This window comes from Mobula birostris, chromosome 21, assembly GCF_030028105.1.
Source record: "Mobula birostris isolate sMobBir1 chromosome 21, sMobBir1.hap1, whole genome shotgun sequence".
NCBI lineage: Eukaryota > Metazoa > Chordata > Chondrichthyes > Myliobatiformes > Myliobatidae > Mobula > Mobula birostris.
In genome coordinates, this window is record NC_092390.1 from 39,558,619 (window position 1) to 39,584,282 (window position 25,664).

The 25,664-nt window shown below is 42.0% G+C and overlaps 1 protein-coding gene across 8 annotated transcripts in view; it reads right to left on the reverse strand.

Moving 5' to 3' along the window:
- blnk (B cell linker) overlaps window positions 1–25,664 on the reverse strand; it is a 199,045-nt gene that overhangs the window by 36,320 nt on the left and 137,061 nt on the right. For all 8 annotated transcript variants that reach the window (XM_072239359.1, XM_072239366.1, XM_072239364.1 and 5 more), the window contains 7 exons: window positions 25,147–25,193; window positions 20,206–20,371; window positions 15,289–15,410; window positions 13,146–13,236; window positions 10,220–10,306; window positions 8,305–8,337; window positions 1,386–1,411 (listed from right to left, as the gene is read on the reverse strand). In XM_072239359.1, coding sequence (XP_072095460.1) covers window positions 1,386–1,411; window positions 8,305–8,337; window positions 10,220–10,306; window positions 13,146–13,236; window positions 15,289–15,410; window positions 20,206–20,371; window positions 25,147–25,193 — 572 coding nt within the window. The remainder of the gene's footprint in view (window positions 1–1,385; window positions 1,412–8,304; window positions 8,338–10,219; window positions 10,307–13,145; window positions 13,237–15,288; window positions 15,411–20,205; window positions 20,372–25,146; window positions 25,194–25,664) is intronic.

The following is a 25,664-nucleotide window of genomic DNA, read 5'->3' on the forward strand; positions in this document are numbered from 1 at the left end:
GGTTTGGAACCCTGCGTCAGGACTGAGGGTGGAGGAGGAGGGGGGTATCCTGGCCATCTCCCCTCTACACTTTCAGTCCTGAGGCAGGGTCTTGACCCGAAACATCAACCATCCCCTTGCCTCCTCAGCTACTGCTTGGTGCGCTGAGTTCTTCCAGCAGCTTACTTCTAGATTCCAGCACTGTGTTCTCTTGTGTCTCTCAGGGTGATGACCTTTCATCAGCGTTGGACTAACCATTCTGTTGGCACACCCCGTTCACGACTCATTACGCTGCCTCAGGTGGGGAAGCCCAACCTGAGGACTGATGGGCATCTTTATTCTGTATATTTGGACACACATCACGGTAACAAGCCTTTCCAGCCAAACTACACCCACGTGACCAATTAACTTACTAACCCGTACGTCTTTGGGATGTGGGAGAAAACCCATGCGGTCACGGGGATAACGTGCAAACCTTACAGTGGCGGGAATTGAACCTAGACCGCTGGCGCTGTAGTAGTGTTATGCTGATATGTCACCGTGACGCTACTGATGGGCGTTTAATTCCTGATAAACCTGCTTAGGGCTGCCCAGTGGTGTCCGTCTTCTTGGAGAAGCAGGATGGTGGCATTGGATCAGTGACCTTGCAGAATCTGCCTGATCCAGCAGCAGCTGCGCAGGCGGTCACGAAGAGCAAGGAATTAGAGGAAATCGATGGTGACCGTATTTGGAACGTATCCACATTACAACAGCATGGACGCGCTACGATGGCGCCAGAATCTGTGGCGACACTTGTGGGCTCCCTCCCGCGCATCCCAAGGTTGCGTTGGTTGTTAACGCAAATGACACATTTCACTGTGTGTCTCGATGTACAAGTGATAAGCAAATGCATCTGAGCCTGAGTAAAGGAGAACAGACAACTGTGGCTGCAAATTAACTACCTCCCTTTGTTCTTGTACTGCTGGGTGGAGGACACCATGTGGTAACATGTACAGAATTACAGAATCCCTTCTGGGTAGAAAACCCTAAGGATTCCTTTGAACCATCCCTGAACTGTTGCCTCTCCTTGCTGAACTTCACACGTGGAGTTGCTGGAGCACAGGTAACCCCATCCTGAGTCCCGCTGTGAGATCTCGACACGAGACATTGACAATTCCTTTCCTCTCACAGATGCTGCTCAATCCACTGAGTTCTTCCAGTGGGCTGTTTGTTGCTCCAGATTCCAGCATTTGCAGTCGCTTGATTCCCTACAAATAAACCTATCTAATTCTGGTTATTCTCTCCAGGTGGAAGTAAGGTCACGTCAGAATGTCTAATGCCGGAAGTGGAATTTCAGGACATGACATGTTAAAGCAACTTTTCTATAAGTTTTCAATATCATTCAGACTAACTTTTCAAAAACTTACCGTTTCATCTGGAACTTCATACACATCTATGAGAGGAGGACACATATTAAAAATAAGATAAGCAGCAAATACATTAAGATGTTTCTTAAATTTGAAATATTTCAAGTTTGTTTATTGCATGTTGATGTTTGCATTTATGAGTCAGATTTGCCATTTCAAATTCGACTTTACATCAACTCACAGTGGCAATTTTGTTAAAATAATAGATGCTCTCGGCACATCATTATTCTGTGATTATGGAAAGAAATATAAAATTTCAAATATCAAATGCTGGAATAAATGAATCCCTTCTGCCTACGCAATGCCCATATCCATTCATGCCCCTTTCTAAGGGCCTCTTAAGCACCCCTATCATATTTGGCTCCAGCACCACCCCAGGTAGTGCATTCCAGGTAACGACCACTCCCTGCAAAAACCTGCCCCTCACACCTCGTATGAACTTGTCCCCCTCTCGCCTTAAATGCATACCACAGAGACTGAAGTGTCTCTTAGCCGGGATTTGCTTAAGTTCTCCAATGTACCAAAATTGTTCTGAGTGTGCTGGCCCGGTTTAGTTACTTTAATGACATGGGATATTGATCAGAATTCTGAGTATTTGCCCCTATTGCCCATTTTTGAAAGAACGTGGGGTGCTGTTCTGGGGATCCACAGATCTGAGGTTCCATGGGTATCTGGGGTGGAGGAGATGGACTAGGACAAAGACTTTCAGATGGATAAGGAAATTCCTTTGTTCCTCAGTCAGCCAGATTTAAAAAGTCATTCACACTTCGATTCTCCAAAGGCAACTATCAGATGCTATTGGGTTGCCTTAGCCGTTGGTCTCTTCGATCTGATGTTGCATTTGTATTTCTAGCCACCAGGGGGCGGAATACACCACAAATTCATCTATTACTGCCTAAAAAAATCAGGGATTAAAATGGTGGGATTAGTATCATTTAAAAAGGTCGCACACTTTAAGAGTAGAGTACCTGAATGGGGGATTCAGTAAAAAAAAATGAGAATGGTAATTTTTGTATGCTTTTCCATACAACAGTTCCAAGATTTGCTTTATTAAACTTATTGTAAATCATAACAGTATAAATACTGAAAGACTATTTTGATTTTAACTTTGGCACATTGTTCCTTTTGTACTAACAAATATTTCTAGATTCAAGATTGTTTAATGTAATTTCCTGTACACAGGTGTAATTAGAATGAAATAATTGTTACTCTGGATCCAATGTAGCACAAAAAACCCCCCACAAACACAACAACAATAATATAAAAACACAATAAATATAAATACATAAGATAGCATATATATAAAGATCGATTGTATGTCCATAAAGTGACGCTAGGTTGTATATAAGGTGACTGATGGGAAATAATAACGTAGTGGTTGAGTTAGTGGGTGGAGGTGTTGATCAGACTTTCTGCTTGGGGCAAGTAACTATTTTTGAGTCTCGTGGTCCTGGCGTGGATGCTACCTAGCCTTTTCCCTGATAGGAGTGGGACAAACAATACATGAGCAGGGTGTATGTGAACCTTCATGATGTTACAGGCCCTTATTTGGCACCTTTATGTATACATGCCTTTGACGGCAAGTAGGCTGGTGCAGTGATGCGTTGGGGAGTTTTGACTACCTGCTTTATCCACTGTAGTGCAGTTTCCATACCAAGCAGTGGTGCAGCCTGTTAGGATGCTCTCTACCATGCATCTTTAAAATGGCATTGAGTATAGATGTCCATAGTCCAGCTCTCTTCAGCCTCCTCAGAAAGTAGGGTAACTGGGGAGCTTTCTGATTGTGAAGGATGTGCTCTGGGACCATGAGAGTTTGTGTGAGACGTGCACTTCCAGGAGTTTGAAACTACTCGCAATTTCCACTGCTGTGCTGCCGATGTAAAGAGCTGTTGTGAGAGGTATGAGTTCTCCTGAAGTCAATAATCATCTCCTTCGTCTTTCTGACATTAAGGAGGATGTTATTTGCCTGACACCAGGCCTCGAGCTCTTCCACCTCCTCTCTGTAGGCTGTCTCATCATTGTTGGTGATGAGTCCCACCACTGTCGTGTCATCAGCGAACTTGATGATGTGATTCTTGGGTGTTTGGCCGGGTAGTCATGTATGAGCAGAGTGTACAGTAATGGGCTCAGCACCCAGCCCTGGGGGAGGCACCCATAATGAAGATGATGTTTGTTAGAAAGTTGCATATTTAGACCAAGGAGTAGGAGTTTGCTCACCAAGGTCTGTGGGACAATAGCGTTGAATGCTGAACTGAAATCCACATAAGGCTTTTGCATACGTCTACATATCCAGGGTGCTTATGACTTTTGCACAGTACGGTAGGAATTTCATGTATTGCACTCTACAGCTGCCACTCAGAAAGAAACACAAATTTCATGGCATGTGAGTGATGATAAACTCGATTCTGATATGGGTCTCTATTGTGGAGTGAGAGTGGGAAGGGGGCAGGGAGAGGGGAATCATGGTTGGGAAAAGGGGTAGTTAGGGAGAGGGGATGATGGTGGCTGATTTGACACATGTGGGGAGAGCAGCCTGGATGAGTGAAGCATTGAAGATGTCCGTGAAGACGCCAGTGAGCCGGTGTGCACACTCCCTGAGTACTCGGCCTGGGACGTTATCTGGCCCGGCTCCTTTACTGGGGGTTAGCTCTCTGTAAAGTCTTTCTCCCATCCATTGCAGTTACAGACAGTGGCTCTCACCAGGGTGAGGGGTAGCTTCTGTGGTCGGCGTTGTGTGGCATGCCTCACAGCGTGCATAGACGTTGTTTAGAGTGTCAGGGAGGGTGGTATCACTGGTACAGTCGATGCTATTGCCCTTGTGTAGTCAGTACTGCCCTTGATGCCCATCCCATAAGCTAGGGATCCTTATCAGACAGGTGTTCCTGATTTTTTTGTGTGTAATCCGTCTTTGCCCTCTTGATGCCTGAGGTGCAGTTTCTCCAAGCTGCTCTGAGAGCTGCCACCGGACTTGAAGGCAGCGTCCCAGGTCTCTAGTAGGGAGCACACCCCTGCATTTGGCCAGGGCTCCTGGTTGGGCTGCGAGATGGCAGTTCTTGATATACCAGCATTGTCTGCACACTTACTGATGTAGCTGATCAGAGATAAGGCATATTCCTCAAGGTCTGGAGGGATATGGTCCGTGTGCAGGTCAGTGGGACTAGGCAGAAAATGGTTCGGCACAGCCAAGAAGGGCCAAAGGGCCTGTTTCTGTGCTGTAGTTTCTATGGTTCTATGGTTCTATGGTCTGTGCCTACTCCACTTATGCTGGCCTCCTTCAACATCTGCCAGCTGGTCCATTCGAAACAGTCCTGAAGCATAGAGATTGTCTCATTAGGCCATACAGTGATGGTCCTCTTGGCTGGTTTCTCATTAGGACATGCAGTGATGGTTCTCTTGGCTGGCTTCTCCATCTTCACCCGTGCTGGGATTAACATTGTGGCGATGTGGTCAGAGAAGGAGGGTGTGGTTTGGCTTTCTAAGTACTGTGTCTGTTTCCAGTCTGTTTGTCCTCCTAGTGGCCATGGTGCTGTGCTGGTGGAATTTGGGTAAAATATCCTGTACACACAGTTCCTCCTCTTTGGATTTCCGGGAGTTCATGTCCGCGTGCAACAGAGTCATCCCTTCGTGTTGAAATGCAGAGCCAGAGACGTTGTTACTCGTCTCACATTCACTCTCAGCCTCAGCGAGTCCAGTTTATTTTCTAGTAAGGGGACATTGGCCAGGAAGAGCGATGGTACGCCAGTCTAGTTGGATTCGCTCTCAGCCTCACTAGCGCCCAGCTCCCCTGTCATGTTTTTGCTTCCTCTCAAGCTGTCTGCATCTGCCACTTCCTCGGCTTCGACCAGGTCGCCGTGGCCGGGTCTGGTGTCTGCGGAGGCCCTTCTCCACTGAGCCTCATTACTAATTCTTCTGCTGGCGGATTAAATATAATTTAGACCAAGAGTTCAGCTGTGCTGTATTCATGGAGCTTTAGATGACTGAAATCCCGACTAGAAACTTTGAAACACTACCTAAGAAATCTGAATTGTGATGTATTAGCTATAAAGAGATGTTGGACAAACTTGGATGGTTTTGTCTGGATCATCAGAGGTTTGGGAGGGGACCTGACAGACGTATATAAAGCTATGAGAGGCATAAATAGGGTAGGTAGGACAACAAGATCAAATACAAGAGGCCACACTCACAACACACAGGAGGAACTCAGCAGGTCAGGCAGCATCCGTGGAAACGGTCAGTCGACGCTTTGGGCCGGAACCCTTCGTCAGGACTGAAGAGGGAAGGGGCAGAGGCCCTATAAAGAAGGTGGGGGGAGGGTGGGAAGGAGAAGGCTGGTAGGTGTCAGGTGAAAAACCAGAAAGTGGAAAGATAAAGGGGTGGGGGAGGGGAAGCAGGGAGGTTGTGATTGTGGGAGATTTTAATTTTCCACACATAGACTGGGAAGCCCATTCTGTAAAAGAGCTGGATGGTTTGGAGTTTGTGAGATGTGAGCAGGATAGTTTTTTGAAGCAATACATAGAGGTACCAACTAGAGAAGGGGCCGTGTTGGATCTCCTGTTAGGGAATGAGACAGGGCAGGTGACGGAGATATTTGTTGGGGAGCACTTCGGGTCCAGTGATCACAATACAAATCACCTTACTACAAATATCTGCTATCTCCTTACAAATTTGCTCCTCCAGTTCTCGGTCCCCATTAGGTGATCTATAATACACCCCTATAAGCATCACAACACCTTTCCTATTCCTCAATTCCACCCAAATAGCCTCCCTAGACGAGTCCACTAATCTATCCTGCCAGAGTACCGCTGTTATATATTCTCTGACAAGCAATGCAACACCTCCCCCTCTTGCCCCTCCTATTCTATCACACCTGAAGCAATGAAATCCTGGAATATTTAGTTGCCAATCACACCCCTCCTGCAACCACGTTTCACTAATAGCTACAACATCATATTTCCAGGTATCAATCCATGCTCTAAGCTCATCCACCTTTCTTACAATGTCCCACCCCACCATATGCAAAAATGCTATTCCCTATTCCCAGTTCCTCCGTCTCTGCCGCATCTGCTCCGAGGATGAGGTTTTCCGTTCCAGGACATCTCAAATGTCCTCTTTCTTTAAGGATCGTGGTTTCCCTTCCGCTGTCATCAATGATGCCCTCACCCGCATCTCCTCCATTTCCTGCACTTCGGCTCTCACCCCACCCTCCCACACCACAACAGGGACAGAGTTCCCCTTGTCCTCACCTACCACCCCACTAGCCTCCGGATCCAACACATTATCCTCCGCAACTTCCGCCACCTTCAACAGGACCCCACCACTAAGCACATCTTTCCCTCTCCACCCCTCTCCGCTTTCCACAGGGATCGGTCCCTCCACGACTCCCTGGTCCACATGTCCCACCCCATGGATCTCCCACCCGGCACTTATCCCTGTAAGCGCAAGTGCTACACCTGTCCCTACACCTCCTCTCTCGCCACCATTCAGGGCCCCAAACAGTCCTTCCAGGTGAGGCAACACTTCACTTGTGAGTCTGTTGGGGTCACCTATTGCATCCGGTGCTCCCGGTGCGGCCTCCTCTACATCAGTGAAACCCGACGCAGAGGGGGACCACTTCGTCGAGCACCTCCACTTTCGTCCGCCATAACAGACGAGATCTCCCAGTAGCCACCCACTTCAACTCTGCTTCCCACTCCCATTCAGATATGTCCATACATGGCCTCCTCTACTGCCATGATGAGGCTAAACTCAGATTGAAGGAGCAACACCTCATATACCGTCTAGGTAGTCTCCAGCCCCTTGGTATGAACATAGAATTCTCCAACTTCCGGTAATTCCCTCCCACTCCCTTCCCCTGTCCCTATTTCACTCTGTCCCCTCCCCCAGCTGCCTACCACCTCCCTCTTGGTTCCGCCTCCTTCTACGACCCATTGTGTTTTTTCCCGTATTCTTTCTTCACCTTTCCTGCCTATCACCTCCCTGCTTCCCCTCCCCCACCCCTTTATCTTTCCCCTTACTGGTTTTTCACCTGGAACCTACCAGCCTTCTCCTTCCCACCCTCCCCCCACCTTCTTTTTAGGGCCTCTACCCCTTCCCCCTACAGTCTTGACGAAGGGTTCCGGCCCGAAATGTTGACTGGTCATTTCCACAGATGCTGCCCGACCTGCTGAGTTCCTCCAGCGTGTTGTGAGTGTTGCTTTGACCCCAGCATCTGCAGATTATTTTGAGTTTAAAATACAAGAGGCCTACGTTTACGGTAGAAGGGGGGAATTTTAAAATAGATGGAAGAGGCAAGTTTGTTTATCATATAAAGAGAGCTAGGTGCCTGGAATGCCTAGAGGTGGCAGAAGCAGGTATGACAGCCATGTTTAAGAGGTACTTAGACAGTTGTATGGACAGGCAGGGAATGGTGGGCTATGCACCATGTTCAGGCAGATGGGGCTCATCAGCCGCAGTTAGCAGCTCATCTAGAAGGAAAACTCTGATCTCAAACTTCCACTGCCTTGAGCCTGTATCCACTCATGGGGAAGGCTTTGGGAGGAAATCCCGAGGGAAAAATCCGGAGCTGGAGCCCCTAAGGCTATACAGAGTTCAATACTGACTGGCAACTCCTGCAGCACTTCTGATACAAAACTGTATTGGTCTCTGCCGTTCCTCTGGGCTCATCCGATGTGTGGAGAGCGGGAGCCTGCTACATTTGCAACAACCTGCTCTCCATACCGTACTGCCCAGGCTTGCGTATCTAGACAGTTAGGACACAATATCCATGGCCGACTCTGACTGACGGAGGCCCTCACTCACCTCACAGGCACATGGGATTAGTTTAGCTCAACATCATGGTTGGCCAAAAGGCTCGACTGTTCTACGCTCTATATATTGAAGGGCTAATTCTAAAATTATGCTTATTTTCGATCTTTCTTACCTTGTGTACTTTCTGCCTCAGACGCAACTTGATCTGGATAAAAAATATAATGAAGACATTTGATGTAAACGTGCAGGTTCTATGAAATGGAGAATACAAAATCATACCTTCTTCATGAACTAACTACTGGCCTTGTAGTTACTTCATTCAATCACAAGCCACATTCCATTCCATGTTCAGTTATTTCACTGGTGCAGGATAAAACTTGGAACAAACCAAAATCATTCACCATAATGTATAATTAGACATTTTTCATATTGCACACCTAAAAATAACACGGGCTCAATGATATTGCAGAGCTCTTGAACATTTTGGCTTTACAGAAGCTTTAAGTTATTATAATTTATACTAACCAAAATAAAGAAAGAGTTTGATCTTAAACAGCAGTTACTATGGAAAGAAATCCTTCATCACAACTACTATCGTACCTCGATCATTCCGTCCCACCAAGTTGTTGGTGTACCTGTGGTCAGAGAAGGAAGCAAGACCATGGAGGGGAATATTCCCTTCATGTTCTTGCCCTGCCATGTCTCCCATTCCTCATTTCCTGGCCTTAGTTATAGATAATACACTTGCCTATGTGTGGGAAGGTATGGTGCAAACAACTTAAGGAACAGGAGCAAAAATGAGGTATTTGGCTGTTCGGCCTTTCATCAAGATCTTAGCTAATGATTGGCCTGGATTCCATCAACTTCCTTGTTCCTCATTATCCAAAGAGTTGACAAATCTACTTCAGTATTCAATATGCTACATAATTTGCAAAGTTCCCTGGGGTAGAGAATCCCCAGGATATATGACTTTCAGAAACTGCTTCTCATCTGCAGTCCTCACCACTTATAGTGAGATCATGCCTGCTGGTTCTGAACTCTCGCACCACAGGAAGCATCATCACAGAACCTATGCCATCAAGCTAACTTAGACACTTATTCAATAAATTTATTTCTTAGTCTAAATTCCAGTTCATACAGGCCCAATTTCCATAACTTCTCCTAATATCATAGCCACTTCAATGCAGGATGTCAGGATTTCCTGATGAAGGGTGTCGGGCCGAAACGTTAACAGTTTACTCTTTTCCATAGAATATATTTGGCCCGCTGAGTTCCTTCAGCATTTCGTGTGTATCGTTAGGTTTTCCAGCACTTGCAGGTTTTCTTGTACTTAGGATGTCAGAGGACTTTTTTTTCTCACTCTGCTGGGGGCGGTGGTGGAGGCAGTGACATTTAAAAGACTCTTCGAAAACCACATGGATGAAAGAATAAAGAAGAGCTATTGGGGAGGGAATCATTAGGTTGGCCTTGGAGTAGCTAAAAGGTTGGCAAAACATTGTGGGCCAAAGGGCCTGTACTGTGCTGTTGGTATGTATGTTCTAATCAAACGAATTGTTTTTGCACCAACTCAAAGAAAGCATACCCTTCCTTACATAAGGAGATCAAATCCATATACCATGCTCCAAGTGTAGGCTGTATCGTTTCATTTCTATGCCTGATTACCTGCCATACTTATGGTATATTCTAACTTTTCTAAACACAAGAAATATTTTTCAAAGCATCATTCCTTGTTTCATCGTAGCTAAATTGAATAATAGGTTGGCTGAGCAGTTCAAAGGTGAGCAATGTAGGATCTAATATTTTTTTTTGAAGTTACAATCACGCTCAGAATGATCGATTGCAGATCAAAAGAATCAGGTAAGTTTAAGTAGCTGTATTCCAGGCAGTACAAAGACAATTTGCAGTCCACTTTCCATAAAGATTTATTCTCACATCAGTGGGCATCCCTGGTGAAAATATGCAATACCCCATTCAGTTTTCAAATAGCCATATGGCTATTATATTGACATTAGATGAACAGCTCTATAATTAAAAGCTGCTGTATATAGAACAAGATATCATAAATTCTATTAAAAATATTTGAGTACCTGAAGTGTGGTGATATCCTGTTTTGGGACTGGAAGATAAGCCTGTTGCTTTGTTGGATGGCTTAACTGCTCTGTTCACTACAGGGGCTAGAGATAAAGATAAAAAATTAGTTTAGATTTATTGGAAATTTTTTTTATTAAAAAGTAGCATAGACTTGAAAAACGCAGAAATAATCTTTGCAATTTATACTCCTAATATGTAGTTTCACGCCCTGGGGTGCTCAAGGAAATTGGGTGTGAGTGTGTGGGAAAAATGGGCAGATATTATCTCTCAGTATTAATGCTGCATTCAAACATGAACCATTTCTCAGTATATTCCTTGATGGCAGTTCAACAAATAAAAGCTAGTTTCACCTTGGTTACACTGGATTTTTGTTTTAGCTAATTCTCCTGAAATCTGAGCCTGCACGACCTTTAATATTAGTTATAAGTAAGCGGAGGACAATGGTTCCACCTTTGGATTGAAAATAACAAACCCCGCATTATCGGATTGTACAAACTGCATTGTTTGCAGGCCTCTGAAGAAATTCTGAAAAATTAATCCTTAAATTTAGAAAGAAACAAAAGTAAATGGTCCTGAACAGCTATTTCACTGTCATTTTCCATTATTTAATTTGAATTGATGTGTCAGATCAACTACTAATATAAAACACTTCTCTGTTGTGAAGATTTCATGTTCATTTGTATTAATCAAACTGCTGCAAGAACTGCCTTTCGATATATATATATCATGGTTACTTTTAAAGAGCAAAGAATTATGTTCCAATTACATTCTAAAATGCTGTGTTAGGTCATAGCAGATGTCATGTTTGGCAGTCTGCAAATATATTGAATAGTATCTGGAGAGTTCCAAAATATTTTCAAGATTAGTGCTTTCTGTGTCCGAATCACCCACTACATCCAAGCAGAAACACCATCTGAGGATCTTTAATTTCCTCTTACAGCCAAAACGAAGTCCAGCCATTCTTGTCATAAAAACCAATAAGACAACACCCTATATAAAATAGTAGTAATATATTGAACAGATATGGACTTAACGTGTTAGGGCCCTTGTAAATGTACTCAGGGAATCACACCAGCTTTGTGCAAGGCTACATGTGTGGTATTTGTTGATTCACATAACAGAATGGGCCACCAGTGAGAAAACATCTAAAGGCAGGTCAGAAAATAGAAATTACATTAGAAAAAGTGTAGGATTGAAGATTAGGAAGAAAGATGATTAGAGCTCAGACAGGAAGGTCCAGATGGTAAGGTGAATATCCTAGAGGTGTGAGATTAGTGGGGGTGGCAAGAGAGGAGAAAAGTCTTGGAGGAACTGCAAAATTGTATTCCTGAAAAATTATACTGTGGGAGACGGTGGGTGGGTTCGGAGAGATGCGGAAGTGGGAACAGTTAACCAGGAAGCTGACTGAAGTGGGAGGGCACATCTTGAAGGTTGGGGGAGTGGAGAACTGGGGTGATACCCTGAGGCCCCATCTTCCATCAGCTGCCCAGAGAAGGCTGCAGACCCTAAGTCAATGATACAGCAGGTCTTAACCATTAACTTAAGGTCTACTACAGCATTCAAGGCCAACACCACTTGTAGGTCTCATATGTATAATTTCACACATAGTTAAAATGCCTTGTAACATTATTGTGCCTGACACTGGGGTTCTGCACCCGTGACGCCTGAAAGAAAAACGCCGATCAAAAACCTGGTTGTTTGCTACTGATGATTGCGTTTGGTGAACTTTTTTCTTACAAAGATCATATTGTGTAGCAAAAATACATATTGCACCATTGAGCAAAAGTCCTGTTCAATCTATTTACATTGACAGCAAGTCCCTGGGCAGCATAAAGAAATCAGCACAAGAATAGAGTGGGGTTTTTAGTGTGTTATAGATTTATCCTAATAGATTTAAAAGCAGGTATGAAAAATACAGCAAGTCTGCTATCTATAGTTGGCTTTACTTCATAGGGATTAAGAGATTCTTATCAGTCTTATTTCCACGCTAGAATGATTTTACCCCATTTTTCTAACCTTTTTGAAGACTTTTAAATTTGTAGCCCACACACTCAATTTCCAGTTTAAATGGATTGCTCTTTTCACATCTTCACTAATTTAGAAAACTGTTCATGTTTCTATTCCCTTGTATGCATCTTAATTATGGAACTAAACATAATAGTTTCAAATTTGATTTCATCTTAATAATTATATCCTGGCAAGCCCAAAGGATAAATATGAATTTGGCTTCAAGACAGATATAGATAACATTTTTTAAAAATCAGCCAATTAGTCTGCCTAGCATTTTCCATTCTTGGTTCTCTGTGCAGAATTGCTCAAAGGATAGGAAAGTGACATTGAGTAACATTGATCAGGCATCTATTACAGCCACCTGTGGGAAATCCTTTCCATTCTGTGATCATGTCTTGGCTGAATCAACAAACAAAGTGCTGGAGAAATTCAGCAGACCGAGCAGCATCTGTAGGGAAAAAGGAATTGTGGTTTTGGTTTGAAACCCTACATCGGAATATAACCAGGCTGAATCTGACAAGAGCTCTGATTCATCGGCTTCTGAGAAGCTACATTCCCTAACCTGCATCCATGCTTTCCATACGCGTGTCATCGCTATGGCAATTCTCTTGTTTAACTTTCTTTGGCTGCACTCATTATAATGTTGCTCACATTCAGCTTCTGGTACATACACAGCTAGCGCTTCTAAATCAGCTGACTCTTGTCAACCACCATCTGTGTGGACTTTGCACAATCTCTGTGGCCCTGTCCTGCTTCTACCCACATCCCAAGGAGTGGCCATTGATGGGAATGGGAGAAAGAATACATTGCAGGGAAATGAGATTGATGAGATCGCACTGAGAGCTTGCACAGACTTGATAGGCCGGAATTCCTTCTTTGAAGTGGTGAAAAATATGAGATGCAAGAACTTACGTTTCATCATTGGTGAAGAAGCGCTTTCCTCTTTGGGGTCAATGTATGCATCATCAGATTCATTATCCTTCATTGGGACAATATAATCACCCTGCAATTAAAAGAAAATATTATCCCAATAATATAGAAACACTGAAATAATACAACAGCTGTTGAGCAGTCTGCAAACTCCAATCACCAGGCACTTTTGCAGGGTATGTATGTGATTTTGTGCTCCAAGCCCATGGTTTTATATTGCTTGGTGAAAGAGGCTATCCCTTTCAAACAAGCTCTTCTCTAGAGAAATCATTTTTTATAAGCATGACACTCTTAATGTTCACACTGAATACATTTATATTTATTTACCTTATTTCTTGAGATATAGCATGGCACAGGCCCTTTCGTTCCTTTGAGCCGCACTGCCCAGTAATCTCCCAGTTTACGGGACAATTTACAATGACCAATTAGCCTACCAATCGTTACATCTTTGGACTGTGGGAGGAAACCAGAACACCCGGAGGAAACCCAAGTGGTTCACGGGGAGAACAAACAAACTCCTTACAGATGATATCAGAATTGAATGCAGACGCTCCGAGCTGCAAAGGCGTTGCACTAACGGCTGCACCCCCATATATTTGAAATCATACTTTAATGTCCTGGATACCTACTAGTGTACATATTTGTATCTTAAAAATGGTACATAATTTCACCTCAACTTTTTCTAATGGAGTTTTTAAATGTGGGTTCTTTGACTTCTTCAGAACTCAAAATTCCAACTTTTACATAATCTTTTTCTGTCTATTTCTGAAAGCATGTGTGACACTTCACACATAAATCATGAATACTTTACAACATGGCAAGCATAGAGCATTAATCTTACTCAATGCATAAACTTGTGCATTTATGCAATTATTTGCTTTTGCCGCTTTGACAATGCCTCAAAGCTTATTTATGGAATAAACTTTAAGGCATAAATTCAAGCATTTCATATTTGAATATCAGATAATAAAAAAAGTCCTTAACACACAGCACATCTGTGGAGATTTTATGATTTATGTCAATGATCCATCATCAGAATATTTCCAAGCACTTTTTTTTAGTTTTATAATTGCACATTTCGTGAATTGAAAATCTAAGATGCCACAATCAATGTTCAAATAAGTAACAAAGAAATCAAAAGCTAATCAAAATAATTGTACTTGAGTGAAACCAAATTTGTCCTTTTGAAAAGCTGCCTATTTTAATCCTGAGGATGCAAGTACTTCAGGGCAACAAAAAAACCCCCATAATTTTATGGTGTCTTAATGTATTTATTCCTCAGATCACAGAGAAATGGAATCAGATGCCAATATTACAGTAGCTACACAGAGAGATGAAGCAGAAGAGATGGAAACAGTCACCTATCCTTGAGAATACCTGCTTAACCTCTCCATCACTTAACTCAATTAGATGTAAACGGGTTATACTTAGAGCTATTAAGAATTAGAAAATGATCCATATCAAAATATCTGAATGAAAAATAATACTAGTTTTATTGCATTCACACAGATGATCTCCTTTCTGCACAAGTTTAAATATTTTTAATCTTCAGTGTAGGTATACCCATAAACTTCAAACAAGCAAAGCCACTGATGACTGGCAGCCCCAAAAGGAACCATGGACACTTCTCAGATATCCACGCACCTAACTGTATGCTTCATTGCTGGAGTCAGCATTAAGCCCCGTGCCTGAACATTGTTGTACTGAGAAGATGGCCGGAGACAAGCAGCTGTATATCAAAGTCAGCTTGAGTATGATCACCAATGTCATTCATCAGAATGGTGTCATCAACCCCATTGAAAAGTGAAGCTTGTTGTTTTCCATATTTTATTGTAATGCTTTTAATTATTCATTAGTATTTTAAAACCTTTAATTATATTTTAAACATTTAATTATTGAAATCTATCTGAATGATTCTGACAATTAAAATCTTTGGACCATTAAACTGCAGTGTTCAAAAGGGAATTGGATGAGCATACAAGAGGAAATAATGTGCAGGGTCAACTTTGACATTCCTGGCTCATACTTACATACTGAACTGCTTCTCACCTTCTGGAGAAGACTTGCAATTTTGAGGGTACAGTTGTTTAAAGGAATGAGACTCCTTTAATGTTTTTGACCATACCTCATCATCTTCCTTTTGACCCATCTTCCGAGCGGCGTGTGGCAGTGGAGGAGTCTTTCGCTTGATTGGAACAGGATTCGGCCTTGAGGGAGGGATTGCTGGCTGGCTTCCTGGTCGATTGTCTATAGGAATGATAAGGGGGAATGAATACTTCATTTACAGTAGATTCGAAAACAGCCACCATCACAGTACACTGACATTTTGCTTAGCCTTCAGGATGCTTTCCCAAGAATAACACTGTTAATGGAATCAGCGGTGAAAGATGTCGTTATGGCATTACAGTTAGACATTCATTACTGTCAGGGCATCTGATGAGCACTGAAATCACCAAAGCAGAGTAGGGTACAGACCAAGAATATAGATGGTCAGATGATGGGACAATATATAAAATATGAAGGTAAGCTAACCAATAGTATAAAAGAGGATACCAAAAGGTTTTTCCAGATAGACAATGAGTAAAATAGAGGTGACACTGGAAAATAATACTGGAGAGGTAGAAATGGTGGACAAACATAAACAAGTATTTTGCTTCACCTTCACTGTGGAAGACACCAGCAGTGTCAGAAATTTGAGAGTGTCAGGGGGCAGAAGTGAGCGTGGTTTCTTTTACTAAGGAGAAGGTGCTTGGGAGGCTGAGAGGTTTGAAGGTAGACGAGTCACCTGGACCAGATGGACTACACCCCAGGGCTCTGAAAGAGGTAGCTGAAGAGATCATTCAAGAATCTCGAGATTCTGGAAAACTGGAAAATTGCAAATGTCACTTCACTCTTTAAGAAGGAAGGGAGGCAAAAGAAAGGAAATTATTGGCGACACACACAAAATGTTGGAGGAACTCAGCAGGTCAGGCAGTATCTGTGGAAAGGAATAAAGGCTTTATTTTTTTCTATAGATGCTGCCTAGCTTGCTGAGTTCCCCTAGCATTTTGTGTGTGTTTCCTTGGATTTCTAGCACCTTGTGTTTGTAAAGGAGATTATAGGCCAGTTAGCCTGACTTCAGTAGTTGGAAAGATGATGGAGTCCATTATTAAAGATGCAGTTTCAGGGTGCTTGGAGTCTCATGATAAAATAGGTCAAAGTCAGCATGGTTTTCTTAAGGGGAAATCTTGCCTGACAAATCTGTTAAAATTGTTTGAGGAAATAGCAGACCAGATAGGTAAAGGAGAGTCAGTGTATTTTCAGAAGCCCAAATGAATCCTCATGCAGGATGCCTTAAAGGTCAACTTGCTGGCTGAGTTGATGGCAAGGAAGGCAGATGCAATGTTAACTTTTATTTTGAGGTGACTAGAATATATCAGTAAAGATATAAAGCCGAGGCTTTATAAAGCTTTAGTCACCCCACACTTGGAGTATTGTGAGTAGTCTTGGGCCCCTAATCTAAGAAAAATGTGCTGGCATTGGAGAGGGTCCAGAGGAGGTTCATAAGAATGATTCTGGGAATGAAAGGGTTAATATATGAGGAGCATTTAGGAGAATGAGGAGAGATCTCATTGAAACCTATTGAATATTGAAAGGCTTAGATAGAGTGGATGTGGACAGGATTTTTCCTATAGAGGGAGAGTTTAAGACCAGAGGACACAGCCCTCTGTCCCAGAATAGAGGGACATTGCTTTGAACAGAGATGAGGAGGAATTTCTTTAGCCAGAGGGTGATGAATCTGTGGAATTCATTGCCACACAAAGCTATGGGGGTGGGGGGGGGGTTCTGTTTAAATCAGATATTGCTAGGTTCTTGATTAGTGGAGGAATCAAAGGTTATGGGGAGGAGGCACGAGAATCAGTTTGAGATGGATAATAAATCAGCTATGATAGAATGATGGAGCAGAATCAATGGGCCAAATGGCCTAATTCTGCTTGTATGCCTTAATGGATGAAGGGCCTGATATGTATGACTCAAGCTGAACATGATGAAAATGTCTCTCCCGTGTTGCAATCAGCTGTGGCATTTCTACATTGCCTTTCCTCAGTCTTCTCCTCAAAAAACCCCGTCAAAGTTCCCCTGCTGGGAACCAAGCTGACTATCCCTGATTAGACTGTGCTTTTCCAGGTGGGCAAACACTAGCCCTGAAGTTTTTCCAGTGAAGCTTATACAGTACCTACTGTACGCCCAAGTGATGATTCATATGACCCACAAAAAAGGAGGGAAACCACAGCTCTTTCTCTGTAGGTTTGATTCCTCCTCACTGATGACTTAGTAAAGAGCCACTGCTTAGCATTAGGAGTCTGCTCTAAATTACTCAGGATTTATGGAATTATGGTGGCATTTTATAAAACTCTTGCCTTTTGGTTATTTGCTATTGAGTTGGGGGAGGGTGGATTTAGAGATTTTTAATGGTTTTCTTTCTAACAAAATGAGTGAAGCTAGCACAAATGTTTACCTGTGAAAATGAGTGCTGTTGATAGAGAAGGGAGACAAAGGCAGTAACTGTACTCCCATTCTCCCATGAAGGCACAAAATGCATATATTTAGACTGGGTGCACGAAAACATTCAGGACCCCCTCATCGTGGATGATAATGCCTCAGCGTCAGGTGGTGCATTTACTGAGTAATGCACTGATTGTCAGGCAGCGGAGAACTGGAGACTGTGAATGAATGTGGAAGCAAATGCCTTTGCTGAGGGAGTGCATGAATTCAGTCCTCAAAAAGATTCACACCTTATGTGTTCAAGTTTGGATTCAACAAAGAGGTTGGCATAATCTATTCTGGCACCGAGCAACAAATCAAACAGCCTGAATACAGAAAGTGGGGTTATTAGCTGAAGAGTAAAATTTGATTGTGACCACAGCTATTGAAAGGTGCGAATTAGCATGTGGGGTCAATAGAGCAGGGGTAGCATCTAGCGATGGTCATTAGGGAAATATTTAACTGTGTCACAAGTACAGTGGAGATCATGTCTTACAAATCTGACTGAGCTTTTTTGAAGAGGTAACCAAGAAAGTGGATGAAGGTATTATGGTATATATGGCTTTAGAGAGACTTTTAACAAGGGCCTGTACTATGTTGTACTGTTCTAAGGCCCCACATGGTGGCTGGCCCAGATAGTTAAGGCAGCTGGATGCAACTTTGGCTGAGTGATAGTTTTAGGGAGTATTCTGGAGTTATGTGAATATAGCAGATATTGCTAAAAACCAATCTTCAGGTTTTATTGTAAATTGCAAGCAGTCAATTGAAGTTGCAGGCATAGGCTGGGTCACAGACTAAGAGATTGCATATGTATCCGCCGAACATTAAAGCAACAGGGTTGTGTTATTCACCCTGCATCAAAAATGAATTTAAAGAATTTGCACCATTCCAGCTTTGTGAACATCATGTAAATTCAGGGAAGTTTCCAGTTAGTTTGTCTCAGAAAAAGCATTTGAATATTTAAAGTGTCTCAGCTCTAGATATGCAATTCAAAGGAACCATTGTCAACCCAATAAACAATGTCATTGTAATGATAGAAACTGTATTGAACCACCTTCTGTTACCATTAATCTTAAGGGTATAAGAATGGGATGTACCTTGAGTTTGGGAGACTCTATTGAGAGTGTCTCCAGAATGAGGCTCATTTGTTTTGATGTATAAAGACTTCGATATCATCAGCTTCAGTGTCCCTATGGTGGCTTCATTTAAACTCACAACAATAGTAGCAGAGCGTATATTACTGGATGGGTATTTTTCTCACTGGAAATCATAACAAGTGATTGGTGCTGGAACCTTTGTGATACAGATAAATGACTTGGATAGGAATGTAGTAGATCTAATTAGCAAGTTTGCAGATGATACGAAGAGTGGTGGAGTTGTGGGTAACAATGAAATTTGTCAAAAGAAACAGTGAGGCATAGATCAGCTGGAAAGCTGGGCAGGACAAATAGTAGATAATATTTAATCCAGATGAGTGAAGTAATGAATGTTGGGAGATTAAGTTCTGGTAGAATGTACAGAGTATATGGTAGGGACATTAGGAATGTTGCTATACAAAGAAACATTGGGGTGCAAGTCCACAGTTCACCTAAAGTGGAGACAAAGGTGGATGGGCTAGTATAAAAGGCATTGAGCATGTTTGCCTTTCTAAGCCAAAGCACGGAGGATTAGGTTTGGGACATCTAGTTGCAGCTGCACAAAACACTTAGACCACTGTTGGGAGCACCGTTTATGGTTTTTGTTGAAGGATGTGGCAGCAGTAAAGAGCATGCAGAGGAGCTTCACCAGGACTTTTCCCTGAAACAGAGGGCTGTATTTATAAAGAACTGAATGGATAGGCTGGGTTTATTCTCACTGGAACATAAAAGGCTTAAGGGTGACCTTAGAGAAGTTTATAAAATTATGAGAACATTAATAGCACAGGTAGTGTGTTTTACCCAGGGCAGGGAGCCTGGAACTGGGGGCATATGTTTGGGGTAGCAGGGGAGGAACTTAAAGAAGATATGAGGGGTAGCCTTTTCACGGAGAAAGGGAGATATTTGGAATGAGGAGATGCTGGGGGCAAATACAATTACAAGTTTATAAAAGTACTTGGGCAGGAAAGGCACAGTGATGTGGGCCCAAAGTAGACAAATGGGATCAGTGTAGATAGGCATCATGGTTGGCAAGGGCATGTTTCTGCAATGTACATTTCTACGATTCAACAAGCAAAATGATTCCATTCCTTACGGTGTATGTTTTTTTTCTATGAAACTTGCCGAAAATATAAATTATTATGAAGGTTCACAAAGCCAAAGTGAGATCTAGCAGATCATAGCTAAGGGAAAAGATTGGTTAGTCTTAAGATTATAAATATTTTTGATTATGCTCACTTGGTAAATAATTTTATGCTTTTTCTAATATTTGTACAAAAATTTGGAACTATACACGGATGTAGCTATTAAGATAAAACCCAATGAATAGTTGACAGTAATAAACATAGGACCCTGATTCTGAAATCAGAAGGACTGTGTATTACCTGCATATTCTTCTCTAGACATTGAGAAAAAGTTGGGAATTATTTTCTTGCTTTTCTCGCTTGGAGGTGGCTCATAATTTTCTTCAGCATCACCATCATCATGTGGATCTTCATAAGTGTCTGAATCATTTGAATGTCCATCGGGGTTTTCATAATCACTGTTATCCTGTGCACAAACAGAAATGGTTATGGTTTTCCTTCATTTGATTTAACATGGTATACCAATTTGCACAGTGATTTTGAATTAGAATAAAAAATATCTACTGCAAAAATACAATCAATCATACCATCATTGAATGTTAATATTTCAGTAGCTGGTGTAAGTAGCAGACCATTTAATTTAATGTTTTAAACATATCAAGTGATTATGAGGCTAATGCCTCATTTCCATCAGGGGAGATGTGACGTTCATGCCAAGAAGTATCCCCACTGCAGAGCAGGGCTTGCACACGTGCTATAGAGAGAATGTGTGCACACGCCTGTCAGATGGTTATTGTGGGAGAGGTCGTGTTTCTGCACCTCTAGCTTACCCACAGCCCCACTGAAACGTCGACTGCACCTCTTCCTACAGATGCTGCCTGGCCCGCTGCGTTCACCAGCAACTTTGATGTGTGTTGCCCCACTGAGGAGTTAAGTTATATCTGCCTGTTGACATCTCCTAAAGCATGTGATGAAGTGGGATCTGTATCAGAACCTAACATCCCTTTGAACTTACTTTGCTTAGTTTGAACCCAATTTCATGTTGATGTAGGAAATAATTTTTATGAATATCAAAATTCAATTTTGTGCAATTTTGATTAATTTATGGGGAGCATTCATCGCACTTATCCAAATTAAACAGTCATTTTCCCCGTTCAAGTTCCGGATGCATGGTTTCCCCTCATTGTGGTATTATCAGCTCACACTTTAGCAACTTGCAATACAGAAAATGTAGAAGAGATGAATATATGCAGGTGCAAACTTAACTTGTGGAAGAGGCTATTAGGTGTCCTGCTATAGTCATTAGTGGATCTTTGTGCAGTTTTTCTACATCTTCTACTGAAATTTGAATCATAATCTTTATCTATCCAATTTCTTGCTCATATCTGCCTGCAAGCTTGTAAATTACATCGGCTTCTGTGCAAGCAATGTGACGGGGAGGATTCATCAATTCTCAAGAATGATATCTATTGTACACCATGAAGAAATATTGTTTTTATTTTCTCTTAATGTTTTACTGTTGCCAAGTCAGAATCACTGAATTCCCAATGTAGCTCCATTACTGGAGACAAAATGGTTCGGTGTGGAGACTGACACTACCTCCTCAGGTCAACTGGACAACAACAGTGTGCTTCTCAGCATTGTCCAATTCCTTAGAACACTTGAAGCATAATTGGCAATTAGAAAGATAGGCAGTAGAATATCTGTTAATTGCCTGATATACTTTAAAAAATTAGGCTTTCAAAATTCCCTGGTTTCTACAAAACATTGTTGACATCCTCTCATTTTTGGACCTGCCAAAGCAAATTTATAAAGATAATAAGCCCAAGGCATTGCCTGCTGAAGATTAGCCCTCACACTTAGTGCATTAAAATGCCCCTCCTTCCAGGGTGTGCAAACAAGAATAGGTTCATTGCTTGTTCACATCCTCGGGGACGAGTAGTGTGGGAGAGGGTGGGGTGGGGAGATCAGCTATCTATCATTATACACCAGTCATTGAAAGTGAGCATGCAGGTACAGCAGGCAGTGAAAAAGGCGAATGGTATGCTGGCATTCATAGCAGGAGGATTCGAGTACAGGAGCAGGGAGGTACTACTGCAGTTGTACAAGGCCTTGGTGAGACCACACCTGGAGTATTGTGTGCAGTTTTGGTCCCCTAATCTGAGGAAAGACATTCTTGCCATAGAGGGAGTACAAAGAAGGTTCACCAGATTGATTCCTGGGATGGCAGGACTTTCATATGAGGAAAGACTGGATCGACTAGGCTTATACTCGTTGGAATTTAGAAGATTGAGGGAGGATCTTATTGAAACGTATAAAATCCTAAAGGGATTGGACAGGCTAGATGCAGGAAGATTGTTCCCGATGTTGAGGAAGTCCAGAATGAGGGGTCATAGTTTGAGGATAAAGGGGAAGCCTTTTAGGACCGAGATTAGGAAAAACTTCTTCACATAGAGAGTGGTGAATCTGTGGAATTCTCTGCCACAGGAAACAGTTGAGGCCAGTTCACTGGCTATATTTAAGAGGGAGTTAGATATGGCCCTTTTGGCTAAAGGGATCGGGGGTATGGAGGGAAGGCTGGTACAGGGTTCTGAATTGGATGATCAGCCATGATCATACTGAATGGCGGTGCAGGCTCGAAGGGCCGAATGGCCTACTCCTGCTCCTATTTTCTATGTTTCTATGTTTCTATTGCATGGAGGAGAAGGGTGACTGGGACTTTGATGGTTGGGGCTGGGGAGAGTCAAGATAATCAGCTGCTGAGAACTAGGGTTGGGCTTGCAATCATAAGTGAGTTGCAACGGTCTGCTTTGCAATATGGGGAAGGAGGGTTGGCCAGGGGACAGTCCAGCGTTCGGGGTGGATTAAGTTCTAATCAGAGCCTGGGTTGCAGTTGGGTTAATGAGGGCCAGGCTAAGACATGGTGCATGTTCGTAAAGGGCTGGTTGGTGATTTGGGGACATAACAAAGATTGTTTCAGTGAATTGTGGGGATTACAGTGTGGAGGGGTTTGGATGATCCATGGAAAAGCCAACGTAAGGAATAACTTGTAAATTAGAGTTACTAAGATGAGTGCCCTGTGTCAGACTTCAGGTCCTGGACCAGCTGAGGTTGGTCTCCATTAACTAACACTGAAGCAGGTCATGCTTGCATTGTGTAGTCCTGCTTGTGCATTAGTAGATTGAACTGCCCGGACATTTTCTGGCATTATTTACATTACAGTTACATTGTGGACCAGGAAGAAATATCATAACCTCACATACCTCAAAGTGAATGTCAATTTTCCCTTAATAATTGCATTTTTATCTCTACTGCATTGCAAGGTACATATAATTATCCTAATACCAGGCAGATTTTCCACTCTAGATCTTTTTCCCTTCTAGCACAATTTCACCTCAAAGTTCTCTCTTGAGCATGTCCAACATTTACCAAAATCCTTGTTGTTCTGTAGTAACATGCATTTTGTCAAAACGAAGATTCATCTATAATTATGGGAGATGTCCTGAAATTATGTATATATTGCATTTAAGGATTATTTTATGTTTACAAAATATGTTGGTGTTCTAAATTAACAAAAGCAAAGCCCAAATCTCTCAGAAGGATTATTGTATCTTGGTAGCAAAATCTACTAATATCTCAATCATGACATCATACCTTTGGTTCATGTGCAAAATAACCCAGGGAAATTTATGGGTAATAAATTCATAAATTATACTACACTAAAACATTCCTTCTAAAGTCTACAAAGGACATATTTTACCAAAAGCATGGAACATAATCTTCCAGCTTCCTCAACTTATTGATTCTCCATTTTACTGGTTTTTCATGATTTGAAGCAATAAAAACAAATGGTGTTTGGTTAATCAGATAGTGGGAGAAATCTCTAGCCAAAAAGCTGATGAGTACATAAAATGAGCAATGTGAACTGGGGCACCTGCAATTTAATATCAGTGAAAACTAGTTTTTATACAAAAATTGCTGCAGAATTACCTTGCAGATTTTCAACAGATGAATCCAATTGTAATGAATACATCACACCTGCAGATATCCAAAGTACAGCACCATACTCTTAATGAGACAAATCTGATGGGTTCTGTACCCAACATTCATTTATTTAAGTCCTGCCTCCATTGTGCTTTAAAACCTGGTCACATTAAATCATTTTAAGACCATGAGACCATAAGACACAGGAGCAGAATTAGGCCATTTGGCCCATTGAGTCTGCTCTGCCATTCAATCATAGCTGATCCTTTTCTTTCCTCCTCCTCAACCTCATTTCCCGACCTTCTCCCCTTAACTTTTGATGCCATCTCCAATCAAGAACCTATCAATCTCTGCCTTAAATACATCCAACTATCTGGCCTCCACAGCTGCCTGTGGCAACAAATTCCACAAATTCACCACACCCTGGCTAAAGAAATTCCTCCGCATCTCTGTTTTGAATGGATGCCTATGTACTTGCCCTATCAAGAACAATCTCATTCAAAGAATTTTGTCTGTGAGTTCTGATAATATAAAATTCTGAATTAAACAAACTGACTGAATGAAACACATTTACAGTGGGAAATCTCGTTGGGTCCTGTAACAGCCTAGGCTTGGAGTAAGACCTAAAGGAGGTTGTTGAATTCAATGGGCATTGTAAAGCTGGGGAGCAAAAGTAAAGCTGAAGGCAAGTTTCATTTTTAATAAGTATTTTGCTTTAATTTAATTTAAATGAACATTTATTTGTTTTATGCAATTTTAGCTATTTTCACTCCTTATTTTCAAGAAAAAAGACTATTTTTAAGTGTCACTGAATTTAGAAGCTATTCAATAATCCTCATGCCCTGATAGTTGGAAAAGCTCACCTTCTCCAGTTTTACAGCATATGGGATCAGATAAATAGAATTCACACGATTCAGCACAATTTCAGCATAAGTTCTACACAACATAATTTGCTCTCTGCTAAAGGGGAGTTTTGGGGCTGATGGAGTTTCTTCAGTACCCATTTTAAACCCTGCACTTTGACCCTTGGACGGCTTGAGCCAATGAAACTTATACATGTGGTAAGTATTGGCCTGGATACACTAAGAGCAGTGATTCTCGGCGGTGGGCACACACCAAGATATAGTCCATTGAAATGAATCTGTTTAAATAGTGCACTTTACACAAACATTCCAACGTTAGGCGTCCTTCCAGTTACACTGTTTTGTTACACCATTAATGACAATTCAATCAAATAGTTTTACACAGAGTACTTACAAATTCATTGTCAGACCATTGTTCACCATCTGGACCTTCAGCTCCTTCTATTAGTAAGAATAAGAAAAGTTAATTCTTAATAAACTAACATTTATATTAATATAATAATATTTTACTTTGGAGTGATGCAAAAGAAAACAAATTATTGGAAGAGCTATGATATGGATGTTGGAGAATATCAGGCAAGCTGAGACTCTTATTCCTTTTAATTGTCTTCTGAGAAATGTAGAACATCTGGCCAGAAAGTTAAGATGTCTAAACCACATTCAGTATAAATAAAGCCAATGATAAAGTGGCCCTTCCACACTAATAAGTGAATGAAATCCGATTGGACCTCCAACAGGGTTTGAATGTGATGAAGCTTCCAAATTTGCATCACAGTGTTGAGGTGCAGGAGGGCCCGGAGTCAGGTGTGGAAGGTGTTGTGAGGAAGGACGGTTCCAATGACAGGATCTAGAGGTTCTGGTCAATAATGCTAGAGTATCTGGCATAATTCACTTGCCTTCAGTATAACTTGT